General features: G+C 50.3%; 1 protein-coding gene across 1 annotated transcript; it reads left to right on the top strand.

The window, feature by feature from the left end:
* Positions 1-2,113: 2,113 nt before the first annotated feature.
* NIPAL4 (NIPA like domain containing 4) lies at positions 2,114-10,012 on the top strand. Its single transcript, XM_087753949.1, has 6 exons — positions 2,114-2,199; positions 3,844-4,092; positions 6,837-6,893; positions 7,954-8,044; positions 9,144-9,304; positions 9,408-10,012. Exons 1-6 carry the CDS (start codon positions 2,163-2,165, stop codon positions 10,010-10,012), a joined length of 1,200 nt encoding a protein of 399 aa, XP_087610075.1. The 5' UTR covers positions 2,114-2,162.

Raw genomic sequence — 10,012 nt, 5'->3', positions numbered from 1 at the left:
CCTGCGAGGGGATGGGGACACGAATTCCCCCAGCCGGCCGCAGGCAGTCAGCACCCCAGACACAGCAACACTTGTCCCGCTCCGCCGTCACCTCGCTTTCTGCAATCAGCCTCACATTCATACATTGCATGAATAACTCTTAACCAGGATCAGCAAGTAAATTCACTAAATAAAGGCCAAATCCTGCCATCATTGTCTTGCCCAAGGGTGCCTTTTGCCTGCATAATACGTAACAGCAGCAGAAGTTGCTCCCAGACCACTGATAAATCAGCGCACGTTTCATTTCCTACATCAAAACCTGCTGCCATGCGATTTGGATTGATTATCAAGTGCTCCTGTGATAAAGGGGAGGACGTGGACTTGGCTGGCACAGTCTCTCCCAGCCAGCGACCCGCAGGTCTGCGACTGATGAACGGACCCAATTAAAATCAAATGACTCAGAAAACACTCGACCATGACATTTGCTGGAGAAAACAGTTGTACAGAGATAGGATCAGGCGCTGAGCAAAGGAGCCATGCGGCGCTAGCAACGCTGCAGCTTCACGGTCTACGGGCAATTTCTGTAGTAACAGGTAATATATTTTAGGGAGGAAAAAAGGCAAATTTTCAGACACGTTCAGGTCCTGCAGATCTTACATCTTTATATTGCCTTATGACAGATACCATTTCTACGTGAGCTTGCAGAAGAAAAGCTATTGGTTTTACTTATCTCTGCTGACCTACAGCAAAATCCGGCTAATGGCTCCTGCTGCAACAAAAGGGCTTTTGTATCGGCAGGAGGTTTCTGTGTACACACGGCCACCGCGCACAAACACAGGAACGGCAGACGGCGGCAGAGGAGGGTGGGGATGAAGGCAAAACACGCTGGTGTGCAACACGCTCCAAAACGGTCACACACTCATATTAGCAAGAGAGGTTTCAGCTGCAGTGGGACGGGGAGTTGGTGGGGGAGATACAGCCCCCCGTCTATAGCACGGGCTGAACCACATGGCCACAATGAGGCTGCCAACTAAACAGCCACAAAATAAAACGAGTTGAAGCGATGGAGGAGCCCACGGGCTGGAGCTGACTTTCTCAGGGCTGGAGCTGACTTTCTCAGGGCTGGGATTCAGCGTGGAGGCAGCTAAGTCTTAAATCACAGCTGCTGCTGCGGGTGAAATTGTGTCCTGGATCTCTGATTTCTTTCTGTACAACACTTTACAGCCCAAGAGCGCCCTTGTCATTACACACTCAGCTTTTGTTGACATTACTTTTTCAAATGCACCTTTGCCTGGAGCCTGCCCTTTCCTGCTGCAGCCCGAAAGTCAGGAAGGTCCATTAGGGAAATTTGGCCCGACCTTCAGCAGAAAACATGCCTTTGCCCAGCAAGTACACGATGCAGGGAACCCCGCACCCACCGCAAAACTTCCATTAGGATATCTCCATCTTCCCTAGACCTCTATGTGTTTCTCAGCCCCCCAACCTCACCCTTCAGTCCTACAACCTACTGCACACAGCCCTAGTACTAAGTGGAGAGTAATGAACACCAATGCTTGAAGCAACAGGACACTTTCTGAAATGTTCCCTTGCTGTACTAATGGCAGTTACAGTCTCTTTTAGTAAGAGGAGAGATCTTCAGGAGTACAAGCACTGTTCAGGATTTAATTTCTCTTGTTGACTTTTGATTTCTGTTCCTCTGCTCTCTGTGCACGTATGAAGTCCACAGCTTTGCGGCGTGCACAACCCGCTCAGCGTGCACCCAGTGTCCCACAGCTCAGCCACCGCAACTTGGCTCGCCATAAGAAAAACCCACTCCAGCGGAAAAATCACTGTCTGGGCTGAGCCCGGGGAGCCTCGTCCCGGATCTATGCAAGGGCTGTTGAACCCAGCCGCTGCTGCCACCATCCCCTCCTCCTCTTGGCCCCGAGCAGGCAGGGCACACAGGGCCAGGGCAGCAGCGGGGCCGGGGCACAGGGGTTGTCCAGGGCGGTGGCTCGCCCAGGGGAGCCTGCAAAGGCTTGCACAGGCAGCTGCTGCCGATGCACCGAGCCCGGCGCCGGGCCGGCCCCGTCCCGGAGGAGGAGCCGGCCGGGCAGGTGCTGGCAGCCCGGCCCAGCCCTTCCCAGTCCCGCCAGCAGCCGCGTCTGCCCAGGCGCCGGGATGCTCTGAGCCGTCCGGAGGAGATGGAGCCGCTGGAGGCGAACAGCAGCTGCAGCAACGGTGGGTGCAGCCCGGCCCGGCGGGGAGGTCCCCGGGGAGGGGGGCGGCTGCCCTGGCTGAGCCCGCTGCACCCCCGGCCTTATCCCCCGCCGCCTCTGGGGTTCTTCTCTGTCACGGCTCTGTTTGTCTGGGTTTGAGGTTTCTTTTCCTCTTTTTGGTTTCTTTTCCTTTCTTCTGAGGTCCGTATAGGAATGGGGAAAGTCCCTTTATCCTCAGGCCACACGCAGCCTGCTCTGCCAGCAGCAAGCACCGCGCCAGCCTTACAGCGCTTGCAGAGAAGCTAGGATTTTTTTTTTCCTTTAGAGATTACCTGATCCAGTCGGGAATCACCCCATCCCACTGCCTCATGCTTGTGCCCAGTAGCACATTGTGGAGACTTTCACCCAGCCGAGAAGGCAAGATGCCTCCCCAGGAAATATTTCCACAATCAAGGATGTTTTTCCATTAGAAGAGAAACCTATTAGGGAACCTTTGAAAACTCATCTAGAAAGTCACTGGAATTTTTTCCATTAGGAAAAGTTTGGATCCAGTTCAGATCCAAATCCTCAGCTACGTGTGCCAGGGACTGGGGGTGCAGCTGGAGAAGATCTAAGCCAGTCCCTTGGTTCAGGAGAAAGGTGGGACCCATGCCCAGCTGCCGGCGGTACCGTGAGCAGTTTAGCCATTGCATACCCCTGCCTGCAGAGACGCAAATACTTGCTCTGTAATTCCTACGTGAGTTCAGGCAGAAAATTAAAGTCTTTTACTACAAAGGGACTTTTGTAACGCTCCACCTGGCTGTTCTGTTCCCCCCGGTCACGCTGTCTTTGCTACACTCAGAGTGAAGATTGCAATAGAAAGATGTGCTGGGTGTGGTAGGAGCGCGAGGGTAGGAAGAAGCTCAGCAATTTTCCCCCACACACAGCAACACGCCTTGGCTAGAGACACGGGAGCTTAGTGCTTTTGGTGTTAACAGCAGAAAACCCTGCCTGCTTTCAGTCCTTCCACGCTGGCAGGACTTGGTGTGCTTTACGAGCACTCAGGCACTCTGCAAATAGGTAGAATAAAACCATTAGACAGTAGAGGCAATGTAGAGATGAGACTTTGGTCCAGGACAAGCCTGTTGTTGTCTTACAAACAATCCCACGGCACCGCTCGGTACACAGAGCTGGAACAGATGCACAGTTACAAAGTACTGGCATCACTCCACGTTAAACCCAAAGCCGTAAGCTGCAGGCGAGCTGGCAGATGCGAGGAGTAGTTGGCTGGAAAGCACCAACTTTGAATCAACAAGGTTGAGTGTTGATAAGGCATAGTTGAAACTCATAACGTTGGAGTTTGGTGGAGAGACTCTGGCAGAGATATTTGGAAATTCAAATTACGGTATTATAGTGGTCCTTGTGGCCTTCCAGTTCAGTGTGTAGACTGGCAGACACATTCATGTCAACGAGCTGCTTGAACTGCACACCATAAATCTGTCACTCAACACCTTGCCATTTCCACATGTGAGTAAAGAGGCGTCCTGGGGTTTTAAGAGGTATATGTGCTGTTAAGTGACATGGGTGGCTGTTCAGAGGGACATCTGAGTGAGTCCAAAGGCCAACAGAGGCACTGTTGGTAGTCACATCAGTAATTTGCTGTTTTATCTCCATGATGGTCTCACAGGGTCTCTGGTCACCCTTTTGTGCCTTTCCCACCGAGTCGTGTGCCGAGTGATCAGCGATGCTGACCCAGCTGACTCTGTCCAGGACAACGGGACTTTGGATAACTTCTGGGTAACTCGGCTGGAAAGCAGTTATGGATTCTACATTGGCCTGGGTTTGGCCGTCTTCTCCAGCTTCCTCATCGGAAGCAGCGTCATCCTCAAGAAGAAGGGGCTGCTACGGCTGGTGGAGAAGGGAGGCACCAGGGCAGGTAAGGCTTTTGGGGGGGGGGGGGGGGCAGGAGGTCCACCTGATCCCAGACCCACATGCATCATCCAAACTCCAGCACTCACAAGGCAAGGGAACACCTCTGGGTACACATCAGCCTTCCATCAGCAATGTAAATAAGACCTTTTGTGGATGCATTTTTGTGTGCAAGACCCAGAGAGCAGTGCTGTGCTGGAGCTGCGGAGCTAATTTACAGAGCCCTGCATCAGAAGGGCTCAGCTAAAAGCAGCATTCCCCTGCCTTGCACCACAAATAGCAAGTCACACGCAGCGTGCGATCAGATGCGCGCCCACCAGAAGAACAATATGTGCCCATCACAGCTCTTACATGGGAAAGCGTGAGGCCAGGAGGAAGCAGAGTGTTGAAAGCTCTTTGAAATGGGCCCCTTTGCACAAAGGTGCAAGTCATCGCTGTGCCACAGAGCAGAACAGCACAGCTCCGTGACCCCACTCTTGCTCTTACTGATGCGCTAGGCAGCTTTGCCACCAAGTCACTGAGACAACGATGCAGCCCCATGTGCTTTAATTGCATTAGCAAGAGCCACGTATTAATGCAGGACTGCACGCCTGCGATCTGCGTGAACTCTGCTTGTGGTTTTCAGAAAGATACTTCTGAGGTATGTTGCTCAACAATGCGTAGATAACTTTCCTCTAGCACCAAGCTCTTAGGGCGAGGTGTGTGTTTATGTGCACGTATATATGGATGGGAAATGGTGGAGGAGCACTGCCTACAGCAGAATTGCACTGTGGAATTGGACGCATCCCATGAGCACTGCAAACGTGCTGTAGCAGCAGCGTAAGTCCTACCTGGCAGCTGACCTACTTGCATAACTACAAAACAAAATAATGATAATTAAAATACTACTGCTTCCCAGTTCTGGCCTAGGAACAATTCTTAAATCATTTTACAAGAGAAGTAAGTATCACCACCCCCATTTTACTGTGTCCCCGAATGGGACCCAGAGGCAGGGAACGATGAAGTGACTGTCCAGAGTCAACCAGCAAAGCCACCAACAGCACCCAAGCCGCAGGCCAGTCTCGAGTCCATCTCCATCCTCTGCCATTAGGCTGGCCACATGCAACTGCTGAACTCAGATGGGTTTGGTTTTTGGCATTACATTTGCACAATGACATATCAGTATTGTTTCTACTGTAAAAGATGACTCTCTCCTCCTGCCCTCCGTGAACTCCTCCCACAACAGAGCCAAGTGACTAAAACGAGCAAACCCCTCCCTATTTTTCAAGATGTTTAACCAGGAATTAGAGATTAATGACAGAAAACTGCAACTGACAAAAAGAGTTACTGAGAAAAAACCCCGACGAAGCAAAAACCCACAAACCAACCAACCAACCAGCAATTTCTAAGGAATACCAAAGCATAATATTTGAACTTCAGCATCTGTGAACTTGTTGAGGAACCAGAAGAGGCTGAATTCTAGCAAAAGATTTTTCCATACATCCTGAACTCTTTCTGTCCGCCTCTTCATTCCCCCTTTCCTCTCTCAGTCCCAGTGTTTCACCCCTGCTATCTGAGCACATCACTTTTCTCCAAGGCAGGTCAAACGCTGCTGTCACTAACAGCTCCGGCCAGGTCAGACATCAAACACATGGGCTCCTTCTGACCCAGCAAAATCAGGATTCACAATGTCAGCACGCTCGGGCTCCTTACATCTAACAGCTTGTGGGTTAAGACCAGAGCTGGATTAGTTCCACCACAGTATGTCCATTATTCCTCCTTTATATGCACATTTTCTTTCATTTAGTTGTTCCCATGCCAGAAACCATTTTTCATCAGAAACGGTCAGTCACATAATGACTGTTCCACATCAAGTTAACATTAGGATTTCTGGCAGTTCAGGCTGGGGCCCTATGACACAACTACGATACAAAGCAGGGTACAAAAGGAGCAGACAGCTTTGGGACAGGACACAGGGAGCCTTCACCGCGACTGTACAGCAACACAAACTATGGCACCACATGCCCGCACAAAGCAACCGACCGGCTTTTCCCCTCTTCATCCTTCATAGCTATAACCCCCACTTGAGCTGGGTTTGGAAAAACTCATTGCCTTACCTTAGTGGCCATGCGTGAGACTCCACAGCGAGCCGGTGCGATGCGAGGTGAAGCGCAGCTCCCCGCAGGCAGGATGCGGGCTGGCAGCGTCCTGCAGAGCAGCCTTTGGGTGGGGGGCACCTAGCACAGAGCAGCCCCTGCCACCCTTCGTCCCTCTGCTCCGGGAGCACCCCTCAGGGAGCAGGCAAGTGGAACACGCAAGATGAGACGTGCCCGGTCTGTAGGAGCTCAGTTGGGGTGTTTACTGCTGGGTTTAGGAGCTGATGCACCCTGACGGACCAGCGAGGACGACCACAGCTCCCAGGGCTGAAGGGCAGCCCCAAGCTCCATGCTGCAGCAGGGCAGGCTGCACCCCAGGCCGATAACCTCTGTGGCTTAGGGGCAATGGGTGCCATTCCCATTGCCACCCAGGATTAAACCACTGCTTTTATTGTATTTGCATTGTCCAGCCCTAAGCGCCAGCTTCTGCTAATCCCTTGACTCAGCATAATTTCCATGTAAGATAGCACGTCTGTATATTCTGTCCTTCCCAGCTGTTTTCTTTGTCACACTCTTCCCCTTGCAATTTATCCCTCTCCAAAGGGACATTTCTCATCTCCTGCTCCAAAGAACGTGGTTGCTAACTCCTGCACACCTGTGTGCTTTGCTTCCCCAGGAGATGGAGGCCATGGCTACCTAAAGGACTGGCTCTGGTGGGCTGGCTTGTTAACCAGTAAGTAGAAGCTGTTTCCCTGAGTTTGCAGTTTTGCCAGGGTCTGTCCCTGATTCAGGTGTGGAACAAGCCCAACATCTGGTCGTTCAAAGTCTTTTTTCTGGCGAGTTCCCCCATCCTCAGCAGAGGTACCCCAAGGAGAGTGGAGGCAGTGAGCGACGCAGGATCTCCCTCACCATCCTCCTGCAGGGCTGGTAGGACTTGCTAGCTCAGTTTTAACCAATCAAAAGCATGAAAAGCCAGGTTTTCATAAGGCAGCTGCCTGGTCTGCCTGTGTGCCAGGCACAGGGCAAACAGCCTCTGGTGAATGCCTGGGGGCTCCGGGGAAGGTTACAGCTGCAGCACAAGGGAGATAACAAGGAGGTGTTGGTAGCAGCTCCTTTCTTGAGGAAAACTTGTTTTCTCTTAAAACCTTTTTTCCCTGCTGCAACATTACAGTATCTTCTCAAATTGGACTGATAGCTGTGCAGAGAGCAGCAAATTTCACAGGAGAGTTTTTTGGAGCAGTCTTCTCTGGCTCTCACTGCTGCTGCAGCAGCTCAAGGTGCCCCCACCTTGCTTTGCCCTCGCAGCTCCTGCTGCGCAACCACCGTAGCACAACCCATCAGCAAGCACACGATACTCACTGCTCAGGGGACAAGGACAGCTCAACCAGAAGGTGACACCACAGCCCCAAGGAGACACTCTGGAGACGAGGAGCAGCCTCCCAGCACTGGGGCTCCCATAGCTGCCCACCCCCTCATTAATTACCCAGCCATGCCACAGCTGCTGGTTGGGTTAGGGTTAATGAGTTAATATGGGTCAGCTGTGACATGGCCAAGCCCTGCCACCCCCAGCCCTTCTCCCTCTGGGCACAGGGCTCCAGGGATGCCTCCCTGCTTGCATTAATTTGTAATAAAGATATTTTCACCTACTATCTGGCCCTGTTTAGAAACAGCATGAAACTCCCATAATAAAACCCACTCTCTAACCGACATCTTGCTAGTTTGCAAGCCCACAAGAGAAAGCACAAAAAGTATACTGTAACTCACTGCTATTTATTTTTCTTGTGTTTGTTTAGTGGGTGGAGGGGAAGCTGCCAATTTTGCTGCCTATGCCTTTGCTCCTGCAACTATTGTCACACCTCTGGGGGCTCTGAGCGTGCTCATAAGGTGATTTATGTGTCTATAGTTTGCAATTTGCCTTTTTTTATTTGACTGTTTGTCTTGAAAGACTTGACGTGTTGCTAAGATGATTTATTCTGCTGAAAGGAAAAAATGTCTTGGTGTTTTCTAAAAAACGCTCTAACAGTTGTTGTCCTTTTGGGGGATCATTTGGAAACCACTGAATTAAGTAGCATGCCCTTCTGGAAATGCTGCATGTGGATGGCAGCCACATACACTTCGGGTTAAATTATTGCATATATCAGTGTTACTTCCTTCCTTATTCCAGCTCTTTAGCCAATTCAAGGCTGGGGGTTTTTTTGTTTTGGTACTAAACAGTACTAAAAATCTAAAACGGTCAAAAATATCAGGCTTGTTTTTAAACTGTCTTTTGTTTACCTTTTATTTTCTAGGCTTTTAGGGTGCTCTGATGTTGTGGTTTTGTACTTTTGTCTGTTGCTGAAAGGGCTGAAACCCTATTTATTTTTTTTTATTTTTAAAAAGGAGATTCATATCAAAATACCTGACTCCAGGTACTGAAGGTTTTATGGCACTGATACTGTGAAATGCACAAGCACACTGAGAGTTGGGACCGCTCTGGTGTCTTGCCCCACATTTTTATGGACAACAACTATTTTTGCAGATGTATCTAGAGCCTCGGTACCTTCAGAGTTTCTCTGGGGCTTAGTAGTTCTGATGATTTAGTTAAAATTAATGTAACTCTTCTGTTGTTGTTAGCTTGGGGTTTTTGTTCTCTGTTACACTGGTCCTTGAAGTAATTTCCTTGGGCACTAAAGGCTTCATAATGCCCAACAGCTCATGAGTAGATGTGGAGACCTTGAAAATATTTCTGAAAATGTGCTAACACATTCAGCATTTTTTTTCCTTGCTGATACCTGAGCTGTGATCTACAGACCACACCTGCCTCTCTGCTGGTTCAGCTGTCAGCAGATGCAATGTGATTGCGTGTTAACACACGGAAATCCAACCGATTTACTCCAGATTTGTGTCCTTGTATCACATAAGGACAGTCTTTACCTTATTTTAGCTGGTATTCCTTCTTTAAAGGACTTTAAAGCACCAGTTGACATTTTTCTGTCCTGTGCAGTGCCATCCTGTCTTCGTATTTGCTTGGAGAACGGCTCAACCTGCTGGGAAAGCTGGGCTGCATGCTGAGCCTCGTGGGTAGCACCGTGATGGTGATACATGCCCCAGAGGATGAGGAGGTCACCACTCTGGACGAAATGTGGTCAAAGCTGAAAGAGCCAGGTACACAGGAGGTTGTGTTTTCTCTCTTGGGGCTGGGCAGTGTGTGCTGCTCTGTCCCCCATCCCTGACGCTCAGTTTTGAGTTATTTCTCTCCCTTTTCCAGGTTTCCTCACTTATGCTGCAATCCTCTTGGCTGTCTGCTTCCTCCTGATCTTCTACCTCGCACCCCGCTATGGCCAGAGCAACATCCTCATCTACCTCACCATCTGCTCCGTTATCGGTGCCTTCTCCGTGTCCTCGGTCAAGGGCCTGGGTATTGCCATCAAGGGCTTCTTTGCTGGCCGGCCTGTGCTGCAGCACCCGTTGACGTGGATCCTCGTCGTCACGCTGGTGGCATCCATCACTACACAAATTAACTACCTCAATAAGTCTCTAGACATTTTCAACACCTCTTTGGTGTTTCCCATCTACTATGTGCTGTTCACCACCATCGTCATCACAACTTCCATCATCCTCTTTAAGGAGTGGGTCACCATGACTGTAGTGGACATCATTGGGACAGTTTGTGGCTTCCTCACCATCATTTTGGGGGTGTTTTTACTGCATGCCTTCAAAGACATGGACGTCAGTTTAGGGAATCTACCACAAGTTCTCCAGAGTGGACAGCAAGCACCAGTCACCCGAGACGACAAGAACATCCTGATAGAGGTGGACAACTCCAGCATCGCCCCAGAGGATAGACCTAAAGTATTCATGATCTATACCTAG

This window comes from Nipponia nippon, unplaced genomic scaffold (genome assembly GCF_047370975.1).
Source record: "Nipponia nippon isolate SJK-2023a ecotype South Korea unplaced genomic scaffold, ASM4737097v1 scaffold_17, whole genome shotgun sequence".
In the NCBI taxonomy this organism is placed as follows: domain Eukaryota; kingdom Metazoa; phylum Chordata; class Aves; order Pelecaniformes; family Threskiornithidae; genus Nipponia; species Nipponia nippon.
Note: the sequence above shows the minus strand (reverse complement) of the source record. Positions and strands in the feature narration are given on the sequence as shown.

Bases quoted from the DNA above. Each gene is read 5' to 3' on its own strand.
- NIPAL4 (XM_087753949.1), top strand. From the start codon at position 2,163: ATGGAGCCGCTGGAGGCGAACAGCAGCTGCAGCAACG. The intron at 4,093-6,836 runs GTAAGGCTTTTG...TTGCTTCCCCAG, and splicing joins GAAGGGAGGCACCAGGGCAG to GAGATGGAGGCCATGGCTAC. The intron at 8,045-9,143 runs GTGATTTATGTG...TGTCCTGTGCAG, and splicing joins GCTCTGAGCGTGCTCATAAG to TGCCATCCTGTCTTCGTATT.